Genomic DNA, 22,543 nt, shown 5'->3' with positions numbered 1-22,543 from the left:
GCGTCCCCCAGTCTGACCTCCTCTCCAGCAGCTTCCCCGACAGCAGTAAGTCCAAAGAACGGCTGTGTGTGTGTGTGTGTGTGTGTGTGTGTGTCTGTGTGTGTGTGTGTGTGTGTGTGTCTGTGTGTGTGTGTGTGTTGTAGGACAGTGAAAAGGTGAAGCTAGGCTGCATACTGCCAAGTTGAGACAACCCAGTTGTGTTGAGTTTCCTGATAGGTGAGGCGGGAGTGCGGTTAAAAAGGACGTCAAGGCGTCGACCATGTTTTTATCGTCTCTTGCCCCCAGAGGCGTTCTGCAGACAACATGGGGGGGAAAAAGACCCAAAACAGATGACCTCTCGACTTGAGTCCTCCTCCCGTTGTTTTTCTAACCGCCATGGGAGGAGGTGCCACCCGTCTCCATGCTCTCCTCCTCCCCCGGACAGACGCCCTCCTCTCCTTTGATATGAATACCACTCCATTGTTCCAGTTTAGCTTGTCCTGTTGGTTTTTTTTACCGTTACCTGATCTGTGGGGGTCCCACCTCCTCCGTCAACGCCTTCCCTCCTCCCCTGCTTCATCTTAAATCTCTGTCGGGTGGATGAATGACACCTCCCCAACAGACCACCTTTGAATTCCACTTCCCCGTCGTCTCTCAGCCCGAGCCCTGCTTATAGCATGTGTCCTTTCTTTGGTAGACAAACGGTGTTGGCTTACCAGAGTCAACACAAGGGGTCTTTCTGTCCTGTTATATCCAGACCAGACTAGAGGATTGTGCTCTTTGTTGTGTTGTTGAGATCACATCGCTGCCCACAGAGAACATCTACATCTACATCTACATCTACATCTACATCTACATCTACGTCTACATCTACGTCTATCCACAGTTTGGCCCCTCACATAACTTTATACCTGCCGGTATTTCACAGTCTCTATTCGCTCTTCACTTTGATGCTCAGGCTTCTGTTCTCACCGTGTCGATGTGCTGCTTCTCCTTTATTTTTGCCATACCGCATTGACCCACAAAGGAGAAAACACAACAGCGCCCCCTGCAGGTGGAGCTGATAGAGATTCATCGTTTATCTCCAGGATGCTTGTACGGAGGCGAAGGTACTGTACGAAGCGACCTCTCAGACGAGGGAGTGTGTGGGGCCCTGTGATGGACTGGCAGCCTGTCCTGGGTGTCTCCCCGCTCGCCCGCCCGCCCGCCGCCGCCCAATGACTGCCGGGAGAGGCTCCAGCATCCCCGCGGCCCTGAGGGCAGGATAAGCGGTTTGGATGATGGATGGCTGGATGAGGACTCAGCAGAGGAGTTGATTACTTGCCAATTTGGAAAAGGAAAAGAAAATCTGTCACAGTGCACGTTTTCGTTGAGGGACTTTGCTTTTCGACAGCTCGGCGTCTCTGTTCGGCTTCTTTAGTCGCAGCTTCCAAATTTACATGAGAAAAACTGACGTCTTGATGGAAATGAAACTACGGGCAGATAAGTTCTGCCGTCTACTCGGCACTGGCTTGTGAGAAGACGATTACACGTTTCGCTTCTTTCCGACTCTGCCAGAAAAGTCTCGAGTACTTGCAATGCCTCAAATATGCACACACACACACACACACACACACACACACACACACACACACACACAAACACACACACACAATAAGGTGTGTATTGACCATTTGCTTCCTTGTAGAGAACTTGAATGCCATGATGGATTAGCTTCGCCTGTATTTCATCATCATATGCAGAATTTTGTTCCAACATTCCTCATATCCAGTTTGCAAAAAAAAACAAAAAAGCTGCTATGTGAGATTTTGTACTCGGATCTAAAACGGAAAACTCGTGAACTAACTCGTGAGCAGAATTATGTCGCTAGCAAAGGTCTTACGGTGACTCAGTTTGATGTTTTTATGTCCTTGAGCGGCAGATGTCCTGTCCAGGAGCGAGAGTTTCATCAACCCTTTCTCCTGGCCGGAGTTCAGCAGCCTGTTCCAACATCAACCCTTAAACGACCTGTCGTTCTTCAGAGCTGTCGGAGGACGGAGGGGCGGAGCTGGAGTCGGAGGAAGAGCTGGGCGGTTCACACACGTCTCTGGAGCGCCACGGTCACCGCGGCAACACCACCGTGCACGTCTGCTGGCACCGCAACACCAGCGTGTCCATGGTGGACTTCAGCGTGGCCGTTGAGGTATCCGGTGTGTGTGTGTGTTTGTGTGTGTGTGTGTGTGTGTGTGTGTGTGTCTTTTCACCAGTTTGTCGCTATGAAGTCTGGCGTCCTGCTTCTCGTTTTGTTTCTGGTTTGTCTTGCTCTTTGTCCTCCTGTCTGTCCATCTGCATCACTCACCATGTGTCTGTCTGTCTGTCTGTCTGTCTGTCTGTCTGTCTGTCCATGTGCATCACTCATCATGTGTCTGTCTGTCTGTCCATCTGCATCACTCACCATGTGTCTGTCTGTCTGTCCATCTGCATCACTCACCATGTGTCTGTCTGTCTGTCCATCTGCATCACTCATCATGTGTCTGTCTGTCTGTCCATCTGCATCACTCACCATGTGTCTGTCTGTCTGTCCATCTGCATCACTCACCATGTGTCTGTCTGTCTGTCCATCTGCATCACTCACCATGTGTCTGTCTGTCTGTCTGTCTGTCCATGTGCATCACTCATCATGTGTCTGTCTGTCTGTCCATCTGCATCACTCACCATGTGTCTGTCTGTCTGTCCATCTGCATCTCTCACCATGTGTCTGTCTGTCTGTCTGTCCATCTGCATCACTCACCATGTGTCTGTCTGTCTGTCTGTCCATCTGCATCACTCACCATGTGTCTGTCTGTCTGTCCATCTGCATCACTCACCATGTGTCTGTCTGTCTGTCCATCTGCATCACTCACCATGTGTCTGTCTGTCTGTCCATCTGCATCAGTCACCATGTGTCTGTCTGTCTGTCCATCTGCATCACTCACCATGTGTCTGTCTGTCTGTCCATCTGCATCACTCACCATGTGTCTGTCTGTCTGTCTATCTGCGTCACTCACCATGTGTCTGTCTGTCTGTCCATCTGCGTCACTCACCATGTGTCTGTCTGTCTGTCCAGCTGCGTCACTCACCATGTGTCTGTCTGTCTGTCCATCTGCATCACTCACCATGTGTCTGTCTGTCTGTCCATCTGCATCACTCACCATGTGTCTGTCTGTCTGTCCATCTGCATCAGTCACCATGTGTCTGTCTGTCTGTCCATCTGCATCACTCACCATGTGTCTGTCTGTCTGTCCATCTGCATCACTCACCATGTGTCTGTCTGTCTGTCTATCTGCGTCACTCACCATGTGTCTGTCTGTCTGTCCATCTGCGTCACTCACCATGTGTCTGTCTGTCTGTCCAGCTGCGTCACTCACCATGTGTCTGTCTGTCTGTCCATCTGCATCACTCACCATGTCTCTGTCTGTCTGTCCATCTGCATCTCTCACCATGTGTCTGTCTGTCTGTCTGTCCATCTGTATCACTCACCATGTGTCTGTCTGTCTGTCCATCTGCATCACTCACCATGTGTCTGTCTGTCTGTCCATCTGCATCTCTCACCATGTGTCTGTCTGTCTGTCCATCTGCATCTCTCACCATGTGTCTGTCTGTCTGTCCATCTGCATCACTCATCATGTGTCTGTCTGTCTGTCCATCTGCATCACTCACCATGTGTCTGTCTGTCTGTCCATCTGCATCACTCACCATGTGTCTGTCTGTCTGTCCATCTGCATCACTCACCATGTGTCTGTCTGTCTGTCTGTCCATCTGCATCACTCACCATGTGTCTGTCTGTCTGTCCATCTGCATCACTCACCATGTGTCTGTCTGTCTGTCTGTCTGTCCATGTGCATCACTCACCATGTGTCTGTCTGTCTGTCCATCTGCATCACTCACCATGTGTCTGTCTGTCTGTCTATCTGCGTCACTCACCATGTGTCTGTCTGTCTGTCCAGCTGCGTCACTCACCATGTGTCTGTCTGTCTGTCCATCTGCATCACTCACCATGTCTCTGTCTGTCTGTCCATCTGCATCTCTCACCATGTGTCTGTCTGTCTGTCCATCTGTATCACTCACCATGTGTCTGTCTGTCTGTCCATCTGCATCACTCACTATGTGTCTGTCTGTCTGTCTGTCCATCTGCATCACTCACCATGTGTCTGTCTGTCTGTCCAGCTGCGTCACTCACCATGTGTCTGTCTGTCTGTCCATCTGCATCACTCACCATGTGTCTGTCTGTCTGTCCAGCTGCGTCACTCACCATGTGTCTGTCTGTCTGTCCATCTGCATCACTCACCATGTCTCTGTCTGTCTGTCCATCTGCATCTCTCACCATGTGTCTGTCTGTCCATCTGTATCACTCACCATGTGTCTGTCTGTCTGTCCATCTGCATCACTCACCATGTGTCTGTCTGTCTGTCCATCTGCATCACTCACCATGTGTCTGTCTGTCTGTCCAGCTGCGTCACTCACCATGTGTCTGTCTGTCTGTCCATCTGCATCACTCACCATGTCTCTGTCTGTCTGTCCATCTGCATCTCTCACCATGTGTCTGTCTGTCCATCTGTATCACTCACCATGTGTCTGTCTGTCCGTCCATCTGCATCACTCACCATGTGTCTGTCTGTCTGTCCATCTGCATCACTCATCATGTGTCTGTCTGTCTGTCCATCTGCATCACTCACCATGTGTCTGTCTGTCTGTCCATCTGCATCACTCACCATGTGTCTGTCTGTCTGTCCATCTGCATCACTCATCATGTGTCTGTCTGTCTGTCCATCTGCATCACTCACCATGTGTCTGTCTGTCTGTCCATCTGCATCACTCACCATGTGTCTGTCTGTCTGTCCATCTGCATCACTCACCATGTGTCTGTCTGTCTGTCCATCTGCATCACTCACCATGTATCTGTCTGTCTCTCTCTCACTCTGTCGGGAGACGGCACGCCACCTTCTCCCACTGTGACAGGCTTGTTTTGACTTGGACAGACAGATCTGACCGGAGAACGTGTTCAGACGTAGGTGCAGTGTCTGTCACACACGTCGAAACAGTCCACCACAAAACAGTCGTTCTTGCGATCCAACACCGAGGTCGTGTTCAGGAACGTCTCGGTCATCTGTTCTGGTCCGTCTCTACCCACTTCACTACAAGTGGACACGGGACTAGGTTCGCTGTTGCTTACATCTATGTCTACTGTTCTGTGCTCAGTCTGCAGCCAACATCCTGGCAACACCCCACCACCATGTAGCTCACCAGCTACCCTAAGCCAGAGAGCCATCTGGCAACAGCAGACCCCCCCCCCCCCCCCCCCCCGCCGTTCCCCAGTACAAATGAGAGAGCAGAGGCAAAGACCACCTGTGTCATCTGTACCCCTGGCCTGTGGATCACCTTGAACTTACAAGGCTGTAATTACAGATACCGCAGAGCGACCCATGTGTTGGCATCTTTCATGTGGTGGAGCCCCTGCAGGGCAGCGCGGTCCAATTAGAAGGCGAACTGATGCCCCGGGACGAGGGATTGGAGGGCACTGACCACACACGACGGCCAAAACCTTCCTCCCCACTGCGCCGTACTCCGCCTCATGGTGCGACAGCTCGCGGCTAGCAATGTGCAGCAATGGATGGTCGACCCCCTCCACCCTCCGGGACAAAATGGCTCCCAGCCCTCCACTCTTATGCGTATGTCTGCAAACAAAAGGGGAGAGCAAAGATAGGTGTGTGTTGAAGTGACTGCACAAGGAGAGCCTGTTTGACCCCCTCGAACATCTGCTAGCACCACACCCGGGGCATCCCCCTTCACTTGTAAAGGGTGCAGGGGCACCTTTGGGGTGGAGAAAAGCTTCAGCCTATAACAACGGTTATTATCATTTATGTGGCTTCACTTACTTTTACTCATAACACTTGAGGTGTTACCTATGGCAACCGTCTGTTTTAACAACATACAGCCAGAGAAGAAGTTGAACAGTCTCTCAAAGATGCTGGTCACATGTGTCATGACCTGGTGGCTAGGTGACAACGTGGCGTTAGAAGGGATATGGGTTCAAGTCTCATATCAAGTCTCCATCTCTTCAGCCTGTTGTTCTGTGAAACCACGTCTCCCTCATCTCTTGTCCTAGTCTATATCTCTGTCCCCGTTTGTCCTTAGTCCCCCAAGTCCGTTCATGTTCCCGGTGTGTTTCTCTTTCACCAGCCGTTTTTTGCCGTGTTAAACTGTCTCTGTCTCTGTCTCTGTCTCTGTCTCTGTCTCTGCGGACCCCATATGAGCTCCCACCTCGACCTTCGTCTCTGTCTCTCTTCGTCTCTGTCTCTGTAGAACCAGTTGTCAGGCAACCTGCTGAGGAAGTTCAAGAACAGCAACGGTTGGCAGAAGCTTTGGGTGGTCTTCACAAACTTCAGCCTCTTCTTCTACAAGTCACACCTGGTAAATACACAAACCACTGAATAAATTAATTAACAAACCGATAGATAGAGTAGTAATGTCGAAGCGGAATTGTTTGTGGAAGATGCGTTTGTACGGTGTTGATTAATTAGCGGTTGCTTTATTGTTTTCGGCTTGAAATTTTGGGTAACACTTTAGTATGGGGAACGTAGTCACCATTAATTAGGTGCTTATTAGCATGCAAATTAGCAACATATTGGCTCTTAATTGGTCATTATTACGTACTCATTAATGCCTTATTCTGCATGGCCTTATTATACAAGCAGTAAGCCATTAACTATGAGTTTTCCCTCTATAACCTCAGAAGTATTGCTTATTAGTAGTACCATCTCAATATGCTTTGCTTAGTATGGCCTTTATAAGGTGGTAGTACCACAAGAAGAGTTATTCTGCCTTACTAACACTTAATGAATATGGTCTGTTCTTACATAACAACACACACAACTACAAGTGTTCATAGTGTTAAATTACTGTAAATTAAGTTTTTGTTACTTAGAATATGTTCCCCATACTAAAGTGACATCTTGATCATTACTCATTCACTAGTAATTAAGTTTTTGTTACTTAGCATATGTTCCCCATACTTAAGTGGCATCTTGATCATTACTAATTCACTAGTAATTAAGTTTTTTTACTTAGAATATGTTCCCCATACTAAAGTGTTACCAAATTTTGATTTTGATTTAAAAGCATCAAAGCACTGCGTTGACAGAGGACGTAATAATTGTTGTAATTTGGCACTTTTCAACATGAATAATGTGCTGCATACTCAGTGGTACCGGGAATCTTCAGGGTGTCTTAAGTGATGCTGAAGAGAGAACAATGACAGGTCTCCTAAATCGAAGTAGGGGAGCCTGGGAGTGCGGGTGATGTGGCGGTGTATTCTGTTCCTACCACCACAGGGATCGCCGGTTTGAATCCCCGTGTTACCTCCGGCTTGGTCGGGCGTCCCCACAGACACAATTGGCCGTGTCTGCGGGTGCAAAGCCGGATGTGGGTATGTGTCCTGGTGGCTGCACTAGCGCCTCCTCTGGTCGGCCGGGGCGCCTGTTCAGGGGGGGAGGGGGAACTGGGGGGAATAGTGTGATCCTCCCACGCGCTACGTCCCCCTGGTGAAACTCCTCACTGTCAGGTGAAAAGAAGCGGCTGGTGACGCCGCTTGTGGTAGCCTGCAGCCCTCCCCAGACTGGCAGAGGGGGCGGAGCAGCAACCGGGACGGCTCAGAAGCGTGGGGTAGTAGGCCAAGTACAACTGGGGAGAAAAACGAGGGGAAACCCCCCCCCCAAAAAAATAGATATAGGGGGGCCTACTCAGAGGTTTTCCTGCCCTGTCTCACCTCAGGATGACTACCCTCTGGCCAGCCTTCCACTCCTGGGCTACTCCGTCACTGTCCCGTCTGAGTCGGAGAACATCCACAAGGACTACGTCTTCAAGCTCCACTTTAAGTCCCATGTCTACTACTTCAGATCGGAGAGCGAGTACACCTTTGAGAGGTACGGTATTTGTCGTGTGCCATCTCCTTTTTTTATTTTCCTGTAATAGAGCAGTTAATGGGGGACTGATTACTACCGAGGAGACCTACACCTAAACCTACACCAAATGTCCTCTCGCTAGAACTAGTGGTTCAGCAGGGATTCGAGTCGTTTGAACTCACAATGACAAAAGGCAATAAAGGTGTATTTTGGATCTGGGGTCTTGACATAAGTGCTAGTTTAGTGCATCAACGACCTACGAGGTGATACTGGGATCAGACTATACCCCATTCCAGCCCAATTGTGACACGATTTTGTCGACGCCCACAAAGTTCCAGCGTCGGGTCCGGTTATGAACGTCGGGAACAAGGAACGGGCGTCTTCACCCTGTGTAGTGTGACATAAATAAGAGCGATGCAGCGTCTGGGACGCCCAAAGACACCCCGATGAAAAGTCTAGCACGTCAGAATTTGTGTATTTCCCCGCCTAGTCTGACACCTCCTGCGCCATGTTCCTTGACGGTGACCAATAGGATGACAGAGCACTGTCTAGTGCACATATGTAGACATGGCCAAGAGGAAGCCATGCTGCTGTCAGGTGGAACCACCAAACCGAGGGACGGCTCATTGAGCGGTGGCAACGACACCCCTGCCTTTTTGACACGTCCTCAAGGGAGAACCATGACGGAGTCAACAAAGGTGGGATAAATGTTGAGATAGAGGAGGCTTCGGCAACCTGGTGAGTGGCTGGTTAAGCTATGCTAGGTTAGCATTCCCCCATAGCACGAGCCGCAACAGCGTCCACACTTTTTTCTTTCTTTCTTTTTTTTTTTTTTTGTTGTTTTTGTTTTCACAACACAAGACAGCTATCATCATACATAGCGGTTCTGTTGCCATGATTGACAATTTCTTGACCCACCTCCCCGACGACCTATGAACTCGCCCAAGATCATGAAAGGCTGCATACAATGACGAGTCGGGCTCATACTTGTAGTGTTGCCCCTCTTCCGCTCAAGACACAGCAAGAATGTATGGCGCTGTGTATGATTGCCTAACCTGACATGGTGACCGCCGCGAAAGACAGAAATATGGTGTAGTCTGATCCCGGCGTTGGACTGAAAAAAGACAATGGTAGCACTTGATTTATCCCACCCTTCAAATACTACACAGCAGCCCATCTCTCTTTTTCTCTGTAGGTGGATGGAGGTGATCCGCAGCGCCACCTGCTCTGCCAGCCGCTCCCTACCCAACACCAGGAAGGACCTGTACTAACTCACCTCCCACCCTCGCCAAGACGAAGACACTCGCCCTGAATGGTTATTTGGACTTCGGCCCGGCCGGCCACATGAAAAGACCCTGTTGAATCTGCACAACGACCCGTTGCGCTGTGGTGCATTCAGATCAGTACCTCCCGATGGTCATTCGTCACATACACCCAACACCACCCCCGCTCCCCTCCTCCTCCAGACAAAGCCAGACAGCGGACCGGTTTCACTTTTCATCGTCTCTCCCTCCACGGTCCAACAGCGCCTCTTTCCACGCGCTGCTTTAGAGCTGCTTTTACAAGGCTAGGTTCCTCCTTCCCACTACTAGTGTCCTGATTAGAGACAATCTCTCTACTGTGTAATGGCAGTCATACACTATGACGTTTTACTTTTGGCTTTAGCCACCGGGCGAGTGGCGGAGCACAGTCTTGCTGGTAACGGTTTCCTCGCCGACTGCTATGGCGACCTTAACATGTGACTGCACCGCTGAGCGCGTTCACATGCACACTGGTATACGGTTGACATTTGGGACATTCAGACATTCCGTGTTCGGCTCATGCCGACGTCACTTCCTGTTTGCAAAAAACCTTAGGGAAGCTTTTGTCTCCACGGCGAAAACAGGGCGACAGGAGCTGGGATGCTGTGGTGCACATGTAGCTTATTCTGGCCCTGCTGGCTTCTGCGGTGAATGAGCGTTCGGCGTCCGCGTCGACTTCGAACCATCCGAGTAGAAATATAAACCAGGTACGTTTACGATTTGGACACGTATTAACGGCTTAATCCGACTGAGACCAAAACCAAAGTATTATCGGTGATCATCAGGAATCCTGTGTGCATGTAAACACACTCATTGTGATGAGTATGTTTAGTTCGTGTGTCTCTATATAATGATGAATACGTGTGTAAGCAAGAGGTATTAGTTCAGACACAACCACCAGAGAACATGTCTTGCTTTTTTAGGGCGACCTTCTTCTTTTGTTTTTTTGTTTTTTGTACAATACTTTGATACACTGTGAAACGTTCTACTCTGCTTAATTCTCCTGTCCCCGTCACTTGTAACCCCCCGTGAGTTGGGCCGTGCCTTCTTCCAAGGAGGCAAAACCGCTGTCGGAGCATCGGCGCCGCTCCCAACCGAGGCCGACAGAGATTTCACTGTTTCAGTGCCAAGCATCTCCTCTTCTGTATCCTTCCAGGTTTATCTGGATTTTACTGATTAAAAAAAAAAAAAAAAGACAAGTAAAACGGTGTTCAAGAGAAACTGTTTTCGCCCGATGGGGCGGCACTTCTGGAACGCGAGGGTGCAGTTGAGACATTGGGGGGGAAAGGGGGATGACAAGAGGGTCATGCACGGAAGCAGAATTATGGATCCAAAGTACCAGGGGAATAAATAGTACCACTCCTATACAGTGTGGTACCGTCAAATTCAGTTCAGCCACGGGGCCTCCGGGTAGCGTGGCGGTCTATTCAGTTGGCTACCAACACGGGGATCGCCGGTTCGAATCCCCATGTCACCTCCGGCTTGGTCGGGCGAGCGAAAGTACCAGGGGAATAAATAGTACCACTCCTATACAGTGTGGTACCATCAAATTCAGTTCAGCCACGGGGCCTCCGGGTAGCGTGGCGGTCTATTCAGTTGGCTACCAACACGGGGATCACCGGTTCGAATCCCCATGTCACCTCCGGCTTGGTCAGGTGTCCCTACAGACACAATTGGCCGTGTCTGTGGGTGGGAAGCCGGATGTTGGTATGTCTTGGTCGCTGCACTAGCGCCTCCTCTGGTCGGTCAGGGCGCCTGTTCAGGGTGGAGGGGGAACTGGGGGGAATAGCGTGATCCTCCCATGTGCGACGGCCCCCCGGTGAAACTCCTCACTGTCAGGTGAAAAGAAGCGGCTGGTGACTCCACATGTATGGGAGGAGGCATGTGGTAGTCTGCAGCCCTCCCCGGATCAGCAGAGGGGGTGGAGCAGAGACCGGGACGGCTCAGCAGAGGGGGTGGAGCAGAGACCGGGACGGCTCAGTAGAGTGGGGTAATTGGCTGGGCACAACTGGGGAGAAAAAAAGGGGGGAGGGGGTGTCCAAAAAAACAAAACAAATTTCAGTTCAGCCACACATCAATGGCCTCCTGTTGGTTATACTACAACACTCAGTTTGGGAAAATGTGCTTCTGCATAATTTTGAGGATGCAACCCTGTGTAAGAGTATATATAATATGGATAATAAGTTATTGAATATTTTCCCAATAAAAATCCCCCCAAATTATGCAAAAACTAAGTGTTGTAGTATAACCAACAGGAGGCGGTTGATGTGTGAAGTGATTTTGGGGACACTACACACTGTAAGAGTGAAGTTATTGAATAGTTTTGCAGAACCTCTTTTCGGCGCTGCACTTTTTAGATGGTCCCTGAGCACTCGTCTCACAGCCGGCTGTACATAGAGACCAACGCTAAGTTGTCCAGCTCGGAGGATGGCGAAAATGAGTTACTGATGTGTTGTGCGAGTTACGAATGACTTGGCCTTGTGCACTGCAAAAATGTAGTATTTAATGAGCACACAGAGTAACTAAAATGTGGGAACGATTAATTAGATTGAGGCCACGAATGATATGTCGTGCACACGAATTAGAAAATGGTGGCGTTGGTATATGGCGGCATGGTGGCGCAGTTGTTAGCGCGGTCGCCTCACAGCAAGAAGGTCCTGGGTTCGAGCCCCGGGGTGGAGTTTGCATGTCCTCCCCGTGTCTGCGTGGGTTTCCTCCCACAGTCCAAAGACATGTAGGTCAGGTGAGTCGGCCATACTAAATTGTCCCTATATGTGTGTGTGTATATATGTGTGAGCTCTGTGATGGCCAGGCGGCCTGTCCAGGCGGCCTGTCCAGGGTGTCTCCCCAGATAATGAGTGGATGGATGGATGGATGGATGGATGGATGGCCCTGGTATATATTCATTTTGTTCTCTCTGTGACCAATCCGGGGCTCGGTAATAATGACCTCACTCCTCTGCACTCTGGCTGGAAACGCCCACAAGAGGCACACTGACCCTTTGCTCTTCCTAGCTCACAGAGGTGAAGTTTCCGAGGAGGAGGTAAGACGTACTCTCACCCTTTCTTTCTGCACGTCCCGCTGCTATTGGTTCTGCTTTGAGTATTGATTGGATCACTTCTGCCGGGTCTGCATAACAACAAGCTCTCTGCACTATCTCGTCCTCTCTGTTTGCTGCTTATCTGCCTGCTTGACTCGGCCGCCATCAGGCATGACGGATATGTCAGACGGCGATGGCTTACAAACACAGCATTTGGTCCGTAGAGTCCGGCAGGATAACAGACAGCCCTTTCTGGCTAGTCTGAATTTTAAAGAGAGTTTGCTTGAAATGAATAATCTGGAGTTAGCTGTTGGGGGGGGGGGGGCTCTGCACCAGGTTAACTTGCATCACAAAACCCTGTGAAGCCCGTGGGTCACTGGATCATGTTATGGCCCAGTTGTTGACATTGTGTTTAATGGTCCACAGGTCTGTCGCTGGTGTATGTTTAACCAGATGAAACGGGTCGATTCACCTTGAGTAGGTTTTGCACAGGCCAGGCCCTTAAAGGGACGCACTGCCGCAGCTGCATTCTGTAACACAACACGCACAACTTCCTTGTTACAACTACCATGCACCGGGAATCGGTAAACATTCCTCTTCAGAAGTCAGCGTCTCGCAGGTTAGAATCGGCATTTCCAAGGCTTCGCTGTGTTAAAATGTCCAAACACGTTTTAAAAACTGTTTTAGAGCGGTTTGCTGACCGGCTGACCCAGGACCAGCAAGGCACGAATCTGTGTGGTGAACCGGTTCTAACCTGTCTAACCCTGGACCGCATTCCAATGGACGCAAAACTTGTTTGGTGGCATAGTTGGGTGGGTTGTGGTGAAGCACGTCTGCTGTTTGGACAAGATTAAAAAAAAAAAGGTCTTCCAACGAACAGGTTTGTTGTCTGATCATTTTTCTGCAATCATATATTTTGACCTGGCAAAGACTATTGAACCCACCACACACACACACACACACACACACACACACACCTCCAAGTAAATGTGGGATGAAGTACTGCAGCGCTTTTGTTTCTCTACTGTGTAAAACGTTGTTGTTGTTGTTTTTTGGACCTTGTGTGTCTGCGTGGAGCATCCTGGCAATACAAATCGCCCCGTATGTGTAAACTTCTTGAGCTTTCCTGTCCGGTTAGTGTGCACGAGTCGTCTTACCTGTTGAGCAACACACTGTGGCCTCGAATGAACTTGTGCCTCACAGCTCAAATCGTGTTTCTCTCTTCAGTGCCAGGATCCTGTCCCGCTCCACCGACCTGGAAGCGGGTTCAGCACCGGTGGTAAGACGAGCTTCGCGGGTCACATTTGTGGACCGTGTCCTCTCCAGGTGACTCCAGCATGGAGGCCCTGCAGCATCTGGAGTCTACCGGCAACAAATATCCGCTTTCTTCATCGTCTCCGTTGATTTCCCTGCAGGAAAATGGACGCCACAGTGCTGTACAGCGAGACCTTTCTAGCCTTTGCCACCTACGCCACTATTGCTGTCGTGAAGATGATGCTCATGGCACCTCTGACCGCCTACCTTCGCCTGACGAGACAGGTTGCCGCTTTCACACTTGTTGATGTTTCTGCGTTAAGTCCTACGATGTGAACTCGTTCGTATGAGCGACGGTTTAAAACTCCCCTTATCCCCACCCCTGCATTTCCCCGCAGGTGTTTGCAAACATGGAGGACACAAAATTACTCAACCCCGCTGAAGACAAGAAACTTGTCCGTGTAGACCCGGATGTGGAGCGAGTTCGGAGGTTTGACACAAGTCATATGCTATGTAACATCTGTGTAAGTCACACTAGAACAGAGAGCCAGCTTTGCTAAAAAGGGCAGTTACCCAACGCGGGGCTCGCCGGCTCTGGTCGCTGCACTAGCGCCTCCTCTGGTTGGTCGGGGCGCCTGTTCAGGGCGAAGGGGGCGACTCCACATGTGTCGGAGGAGGCGTGTGGTAGTCTGCAGCCCTCCCCAGATCGGCAGAGGGGGCGGAGCAGCGAGCGACCGGGACGGCTCAGAAGAGTGGGGTAATTGGGCAGATACAGTTGGGGGGGAAAAAGGGCGGGGGGCAGTTGCAGAAAACAATTCGCCAGTTTCGGGGGTGTGCACAGTATGTGGTGTTATGTCTAACTGCAGGCTCCTGACCGGCGGGACGAGGGCTTTCAACCCTAAACTCGAATAATGTTCACGCAGATGCCACCAGAATGACTTGGAGAACATCCTTCCCTTCGTCGTCGTCGGCCTGTTCTACGCCCTGACCGAGCCGACTCCCTCCACTGCCCTGTTTCACTTCCGGGTGTTTGTGGGGTCGCGGATCGGCCACACGGTAGCCTACCTCCTGCCCCTGCCCCAGCCGTGCAGAGCTCTCTGCTGGGCGACGGGTGTGGCTACCACCCTCTCCATGGCGTTCAGGGTGCTCGGCGCCACGCTCCATCTGTAGAGGAGAGACCAGCGAGACAGCGCGGCTGAGGCACCTTCGTCCCGCGGGGGCCCTCCCCTCCCCTCCCTCCCCTCCCCTCCACAGGCCTGTGTTGTTATCCACGATAACCAAGTTTACCTTCCACATCTCGAAATCCAGTACAACTCTAAACATGTAATGTCGCCTTTCCCTTGTCTTTTTTATATTTGATGCACATGATAGATGACTGGTCATTACATAATATTTCAAGTCCACCATCTTCGAATGTAACTGAAAGGGAGATAAAAGTGGATGACGCCATAACACCAAGGTCCTTTCAGAATGTGCAGATCTGTGACCATGTGCCACGCGGTGCCGAAGGCTCGGGAAAATGATTAAATCCTTTTAAAATGCTCAAGACTGGCTCTTTTTAAAGGGATATATGTCAGAGTTTAAAGAGAAAGGGGCCTGGGTGTCCAGGCGGCGTGGCAGTCTATTCCGTTGCCTAGCAACACGGGGATAGCGGGTTCAGCCCCCGTGTCACCTCCGGCTTGGCCGGGCGTCCCTACAGACACAATTGGTCGTGTCTGCGGGTGGGAAGCCGGATGTATGTGTGTGTCCTGGTCGCTGCACTAGCGCCTCCTCTGGTCTGTCGGGGCGCCTGTTCAGGGTGGAGGGGAAACTGGGGGGGAATAGCGTGATCCTCCCACGTGCTACGTCCCCCTGGTGAAACTCCTCACTGTCAGGTGAAAAGAAGCGGCTGGCGACTCCACGTGTATGGGAGGAGGCATGTGGTAGTCTGCAGCCCTCCCCGGGGGGGTGGAGCAGCAAGCGGGACGGCTGGAAAGAGTGGGGTAGTTGGCCAAATTCAGCTGGGGGGGGGGGAAAGGGGGGGGGTTAAAAAAAATCAGAACAGCAAAACTATATTGTCCATGTTTGTGGGTTTATGCACCCCACCACGAGCAACTCCTCGCATGTGACATCTTCCACGGCTGTCAGACTTCATCTCTGATGGCTCGCCTGTGTTCACGCTGGTCACTTGACCATCAAACTACACACTGGATTGTCGTGCGAGCTCGAGGACAGCGGTGGAACGGCGGCTCGTTAAATAAGTGGCTTTAACCCCGTACAATAGCCGCCTCGTGTCCCCTGGGGTGCTTGGGAGGTTTCTGTGGGAACTTTTTAAGCACATCTTCGATATCCGATTGAGGACTGGGTTCACTACAAATAAAGAGATGTACACAAGGCAGCCCTGCACACAGCGAAGCCATTCAAACACGCCGTAGGTGCTATCGTTCCTCTTTTATTGCACAACATGTAAGTGAAACTGAGGGGATTCGAGACATTAAAGGGGCCGGCAGTGTTCCAACGAGTGACACCGACATTTCCGAATAGTCACGTGTTTCTATGTGCCGTATATAACCTATAAAACAAACTTATATATGAATTTGCTCCACCGATACTGATACATTACTTCAGTCAAAGTATGAGATTATCATCGGTAACAGTTACAGTACATTTAGACCAAAAAAACGTCTACATGTCACACACCCCCCCGTGACCGTCATGGGATTTAAGGAGTGACATGGCAATTCTGTTTTGGAGGAAATATTCTCATAACATATTCTCATAACTATCCCCCGAACAGTTTTCATCGGCCGGGTGGAGCACGATGCTTATTCAAAGTCTGCACAACTCCGGAAAATTCCCCGCTTTTCATTGCTATAAGGCCTGCAATGAACTTAAACCAGCCCCCCCCCCCCCATTCATTCAGATGTCTAATAAAATGCAATTAAAACATGAAATTCTATCCAGTACTGACAGCATAGTATTTACAGTTTCTACCAAGTATTAACAGAGGTACACAATTGTTTTAAGTGTGTTACGTCTTAATCAAGTAAAAGATCCAGGTAAATGATGAAAAGTTGCATAACAGATCATTTCAGGCAGGAAACCGGTGCCCCTTAACCTGCCTTCCTCTATCTATATATCTATCTATCTATCTATCTATCTATCTATCTATCCATCACCCCTGGTGGGATACGTCAGTTTCTGGCCTCTCTGGTGACGTACTCTAGCCCGTGATCCCCGTGAGAGTCATAGCTCTCACAACTGGGCAGGGAGGGCCAGTCCGGCTCATACGTTGTAGTGCTGTACACGAATGCTTCCACGGTGCTCCCTGTTGCCAGAGCTTCCTCTCCGTCTTTCCCATCCATCCACTCCTCCACCTCTAACTTCACCGGCGTACGCTGGTACATGGTGGGAACGCCCTCGAAAGCATCCAGGAATTGCAGCATCCGATCGTCCATTCTGTAGATCTCCCCGTAGACGCGTCGCCCACGGCCGGGGATGCTGAGGAGGAAGGGGACGTTGTACTTACTTGCGATAACGAGTGGGAACTTCTCAACGGTGCGCGCTGAGGCCAGCAACTTGGCCTTGCCGTTGGCCTGGTCGAACATGCGGAAGTTATTGGGCTGTCCCTTCTTCAGGGTCCCGTAGACGAAGACGTGAGTCATATGGATGCGAGCTTGGCGACGCACCTGCAAAATGTCACAGGGGAGCGGAGTAAACATAGGTGTTGCCTGTCAAACGACCCTGCACATCCTGAAGGCTCTGCAGATAAAACCTGCAGATGGATTCTTGCAGGATGATGGACCCTGCCTGGCTCAGTTGCATGAGACCCCCACCACCTCCACCCGTCTCTCCCTCTCTTGCATATTTCCTTTCACTTTCAGCGGTAAACTGTCTAATAAAGTGGCGGTATCTGAATTTAATGAGCACAGATCAGTACCGCTCCCTTTCTGGAGGCATTTAAAAACTGTTTCTGCATTTAAAACAACGTTTCCACCTTTATTTTTTTAAACAAAAGTCATCCCGTTTTTCAGTGTTTTCATTTACCGGCTGAACTTTTTCTTACAAAATGAATTTGCGTGTATCCTGCTGGATGACAGGCATGCTTAGTATGTATTACAGGATAGAAGAGTTTGTCCATTCCTATACAACATACAGAAATCTGTCTCATTGGGTTTAATGACGAAAAGGCCACGAAGTCTGAGACTTATGGTCAGAGATCAAGTGGGGGGGGGGGCTTCTTGGGCTCCAGCCCCGGATGCTTTCTCAAAAGCCCCTTTTGGGTTTTTAAAATCACTTTCCACTTTGTGTCAAGTCTCTGTGATCGGACCAGCGAACCAGTGGCGCCCAAGTTCTATTGCTGGGGAAACGGCGCCATCTATAGGTCCGCCCTAACATTGTCACGGACGTCCCACCCCTCTGTCAATCAAATGAGTGACGCTGCTGTCACGTTTGTTTACGTCAGATCTGCCGTAGTCAGTCAGTGTGTCCACTACTTTCCGGCCTGACGTAAACAGGTTTACGGCATCATTAGGACAAGTCAAGTACGACAGACTGGGCCGGTCCCGGCAGCAACTCGAACCCCGTGGTCCCGGCAGCAACTCGAACCGCCTCTGAAGGCGCACGTACTTTTAGCTCAGACCCCCCGCGTGGAGCCTAAACTCAGACCTTCCCTTCGTCCACACCGTGCAGCCGCCATGTTATATCAGCACAGATGACATGCTGCGCCACCCTGTGGTCGTGGTGGGTTAGGTCGCTCATGTGTCGGTTTCCCGAAACTTTAATGGCGTCTCACTTCTTTAAAAGTGCAGCTTAATTACCCTCTATTGACACCATTACTCTTATAGTTGCCATACGTCGCAAATAAAAATAATTGATTAGTTACTTTACCATACAGAACTGTATTGCTTATCATGATTAAATGACCGGGTATGGCTTTACAGTACTGCCCTGCCTCCACACTAGACAGCACGGCGGACGATTCAGGCGTTTTTAGCTGCTTACGCTTTATTAATGTCGTAACCCCTTCACATACATGGCCATAACAAACCCTATCGATATATAACGTCCATCATCGGTAACCGTGGAAGCAGCGTGTCGTCGGTAACCGTGGAAACAGGTATATATATATATATATATATATATATATATATATATATATATATATGTCCGGTATGTGGGGAGTTCTGGGATTTTCAATAAACAAACAAACTGTAAGATTCGACTTAGAGACGAGAGAGACATTGGTTGTAAACGAACTCTTTACTTAGAACTTAGCAAAGTTAGGATACTCCGCCGTCAGGCTACATCCGCGTTCTTCCGGTTCGGCTCACACTTAACGTGACTTCCTGGTCTCGTCTCGCGAGAGCCCCCCCCATCACAGACTAACCAGAGAGCATGCGCATTAACAGAAGTCCCAATACGTCACACAAACAAACAAACGCGTTGAGCGGAAACAAGCGACGCTTCACAAAGTGCTCCGCTCTAAAGAAGTCCGTGTGGAAACAAGCGCCGCATAACGATCCTGTTGTTCCAGCTTTAAAATAAACGACGTCACGCTCGGCGTGACGTAGCTGTCAGATCAACGCGGGGCTCTCCTCCATAGTGTTGTATTGAGGTGGAGGCATCGGGCTTCGTGCCCATCCGTTCCAACGTATCCCTCCATAAGGAAGAAAGACTAGAGGGCGTCCGTGGTGGTTGAGCCAACACAGACTACTCAGCCCCTGTTTTGTGTGTTTCTACGGCTGTTTCGGAGCCACGCTGCCTCCCTGCACTGGTCTACCGAGACTGGACTTCTGCGATTGTTTGCTCGCCTCCCCTGCTGCTGGGGTGTTGCTCTCTGATGCAGTGCAGAGTCCTCACTGTTGAACCGCTTACACACACACACACAATACATTACAGTCATCTACATTTACATTCCAGTCATGCTATTCTCAACAATCACACACACACACACACCTCCCTCTTACCAAAGATGAAACGAAGCGAGTACTTCTTTGCAACGTCATCCAGTCTGCGAAATCACTTGCTACCCATGCCGGCAACGCGTTATTATGAAACCCACTGCTCTTCTGGGCAAGACACGCCCTGTGTAGCATTCAAGCGCTAGGATTGGCCAGGCGTCCAAGCGCTAGGATTGGCCAGGCGTCCAAGCGCTAGGATTGGCCAGGCGTCCATGCTTGCGCTAGGCACGCCCACGAGCCTACTCGCTATTAAAATGAATGGAGGATTTTGAAATCTTTGACCACCTCCGACGCAAACCGTGTTTGTTTTTGTGTGATTGAATACACTTTTCCACACGTTTTGTGTGCCCTCATTAACAAGTAGTGGTTATCGCCATCAGCCAACTGCTTAATACAGAAAAAATGACTCCCTTTCAGGACCTGTTGCTGGTAGAAAGGCTGCCGCACCCCCCAGCAGCCTTTCTACCAGTACGCCTCCAGGAGCATGCAGACCAGTACGCCTCCAGGAGCATGCAGACCAGAACGCCCCCAGGGGCATGCAGACCAGAACGCCCCAAGGAGCATGCAGACCAGAACACCCCCAGCAGCCTTTCTACCAGAACGCCCCCAGGAGCATGCAGACCAGAACACATGGCACTCAGTGGAGCTAAATGCTAGAAAATGATCATCACTTGATTTCCAAAATCTGTGAGAGACCGGACTATTACTGTATTTAACACATTTCATGCCGGCATTTATGAAGACAAATATATTCTCTCTCTCTCTCGCTCTCTCTCTCTCTCTCTCTCTCTCTCTCTCTCTCTCTCTCTCTCTCTCTCTCTCTCTCTCTCTCTCTCTCTCTCTCTCTCTCTCTCTCTCTCTCTCTCTCTCGTGTGTGTGTGTGTGTGTGTGGGGGGGGGGTGGTACACTGTAATTTGGTATATTGTCAAGGCTTGTGTTGCAGGTTCCCAATTAGGTAAAACCTATTATTTCTGCAGCTCCATTTGAAGCTGGGTGGTATATGGAGCTGATCGAATGTGTTTTAGCCCATTGTTTTTCAGAGATGCCTGAAAAAGTGGACTATTGTCTGTTACAAGTTCCTGTACAAGTCCATAAGAAGCAAAGAACCCCCCCAATACCTCTACAGTCTTCAGTAGTAGTATTTGTTTGTCATTAAAAACCACTTGCGGCCATTTGGAATAGCCGTCATTTAACACAAGAAATTTGTTTTCCCGTCTCTGCGAAATCCACATGAATCTGCTGCCATGGTCCCTCTGCCCATCTCCACAGATGCACCGGAGCAGTGGCTGGTTTATTTCTGCTCACCTGGCATAACTGACATGTGCTCACAAGATTCTTAATGTCCTTATCAAGGTTAGGCCACCAAAAATGACAACGAGCAGGGTTTTTCATTTTTACCACACCTAGATGATGTTCATGCAGTTCTTTCAACATTTGAGGTCTAAGCACACAAGGTATAACCACTCTGAATCCCCATACGACACGGTCACTTTCCACACTTAGCTCAGTACCTCACATACACCTAGGTTCCAGTTCATTTTCAGGGACATGTTTTTGCCATCCACGATGAGTGTAATATTTAACCCTTTTCAACACGGTGTCACACCTTGTTTTATTTGCCATCTCTTCTGCTGAGTTTGGAGTCACATCTAGAAAGACTCTCTGGGCTTTGGATTACACCTAGGTGATTCAGTCTGAACAGGTAATGTAGACAAGGCATCAGCATTTCCATGCTGAAGAGAACCCTTATACTTAATTTCATAGTGGTGGGCTGCTAGAATAACTGCCCATCTCTGTAATCTAGCTGCAGCTAATGTAGGAATCCCTGTCTCTGGTCCTAGCATCTTAACCAAGGCCTTGGGATCAGCACAGAGTGTGAACTTGCATCCATCATTGAATTTTGTCACACTAAAAGTTATACTCAGAGCTTATTTTTCTATGTGCACATAATTGACTTTAGTTGTGGTCAATGTACGTGAACTGTAAGCTACTGGCTAATTGATGTGCAATAACTGCCCCTACTCCATAAGAAGAAGCATCACAGGCTAAAATTACTGGCAGTTTTGGATCATAATTTGCCAACACGGGCGCTGAGGACAGCTGTGCCTTGGTGTGCTCAAAAGCACTTTGACATTTCTCCATCCAAACCAGTGCATTCTTACTGGTGGAAGGAGTACTTTGAGGGGCTGATGAATGAAGAAAATTAGAGAGCAAGAAGGTTGGAGTATGTGGGGATGGTGAATCAGGAAGTGCGGTGGATTAGCAAGGAGGAAGTGAGGGCAGCTATGAAAAGGATGAAGAGTGGGAAGGCGGTTGGTCCAGACGACATACCCGTGGAGGCATGGAGGTGTTTAGGAGAGATGGCAGTGGAAAGTGAGGGGAGGCCTAGCAGCGGAGAAGAAGCATACTGGTACTGATTTTCAAGAACAAGGGTGATGTGCAGAACTGTAGCAACTACAGAGGTATAAAGTTGATCAGCCACAGCATGAAGATATGGGAAAGAGTAATAGAAGCTAGGTTAAGAGGAGAGGTGGCAACTAGCGAGCAGCAGTATGGTTTCATGCCATGAAAGAGCACCACAGATGCAATGCTTGCTTTGAGAATGTTGGTGGAGAAGTTTAGAGAAGGCCAGAAGGTCAGAGTTAGGTTAACTTTTCCGCAGCCGAAAAATAAATTTAAAAAAAAAAATTACGTTGTGTTGGTGTTGTGATGGTGCTTAGCAATACATCACTTTACTCTGTGAAGGGACTACTTTCTGCTTTAACAGATGCTCTGTTGACGCAAATGTGTTGTGTTGTACAACCTAACCAACAAAGGGAGCCTCTTGGATGGGAGGCGAAACGTCTTCACGGATATATACCAAGTCCAGTTGCACTTGATTCAACTCCTTTGGATAACCATGACGACCTGGATGAATGAGAACATTCACAGACACGGATAACCAACAAAGTAACCGCTTCTGAAAATGTCCCCGTAAACAGTGTACAGAAATAGTCTTTTAGTTTCTACCACCCTTTAGGATTTTTGTGTCCCAGCTGGGTGATGCAGACGAGGGGATGTATTTTTGAGTTTGAAATAGAAATAGAAAGACAGATGCTGGCTACTTGC

The 22,543-nt window shown here is 49.6% G+C and overlaps 2 protein-coding genes and 1 pseudogene across 5 annotated transcripts; 2 read left to right on the top strand and 1 right to left on the bottom strand.

Annotated features, from left to right (window-relative positions):
• Positions 1-10,393, top strand: part of LOC130131748 (FERM, ARHGEF and pleckstrin domain-containing protein 1-like) — a 93,917-nt pseudogene extending 83,524 nt beyond the window's left edge.
• A 1,834-nt stretch (positions 10,394-12,227) lies between these two features.
• On the top strand, positions 12,228-15,027 carry LOC130131599 (microsomal glutathione S-transferase 1-like). Of its 4 annotated transcripts, XM_056301358.1 has the most exons (6): positions 12,423-12,823; positions 12,927-13,119; positions 13,467-13,565; positions 13,655-13,778; positions 13,892-13,983; positions 14,417-15,027. In XM_056301358.1, the coding sequence occupies exons 4-6, from the start codon at positions 13,659-13,661 to the stop codon at positions 14,661-14,663; spliced, it is 459 nt and encodes a 152-aa protein (XP_056157333.1). In that variant the 5' UTR covers positions 12,423-12,823; positions 12,927-13,119; positions 13,467-13,565; positions 13,655-13,658; the 3' UTR covers positions 14,664-15,027. The 4 variants fall into 4 exon arrangements, with proteins under 4 accessions (XP_056157332.1, XP_056157333.1, XP_056157334.1 ...); XM_056301357.1 differs by lacking the exon at positions 12,423-12,823 and adding an exon at positions 12,228-12,242 and having other exon boundaries at positions 13,467-13,778; XM_056301359.1 differs by lacking the exon at positions 13,467-13,565 and having other exon boundaries at positions 12,425-12,823.
• An 866-nt stretch (positions 15,028-15,893) lies between these two features.
• LOC130131658 (gamma-glutamylaminecyclotransferase-like) lies at positions 15,894-19,520 on the bottom strand. Its single transcript, XM_056301430.1, has 2 exons — positions 19,442-19,520; positions 15,894-17,161 (listed from the first exon to the last, which is right to left on the bottom strand). Exons 1-2 carry the CDS (start codon positions 19,478-19,480, stop codon positions 16,667-16,669), a joined length of 534 nt encoding a protein of 177 aa, XP_056157405.1. The 5' UTR covers positions 19,481-19,520; the 3' UTR covers positions 15,894-16,666.
• Positions 19,521-22,543: the final 3,023 nt, after the last annotated feature.

Source organism: Lampris incognitus, chromosome 21 (genome assembly GCF_029633865.1).
Source record: "Lampris incognitus isolate fLamInc1 chromosome 21, fLamInc1.hap2, whole genome shotgun sequence".
Taxonomy (NCBI): Eukaryota; Metazoa; Chordata; class Actinopteri; order Lampriformes; family Lampridae; genus Lampris; species Lampris incognitus.
The sequence above is the reverse complement of the archived record's forward strand: the minus strand, read 5'-3'. Positions and strand labels throughout refer to the sequence as shown.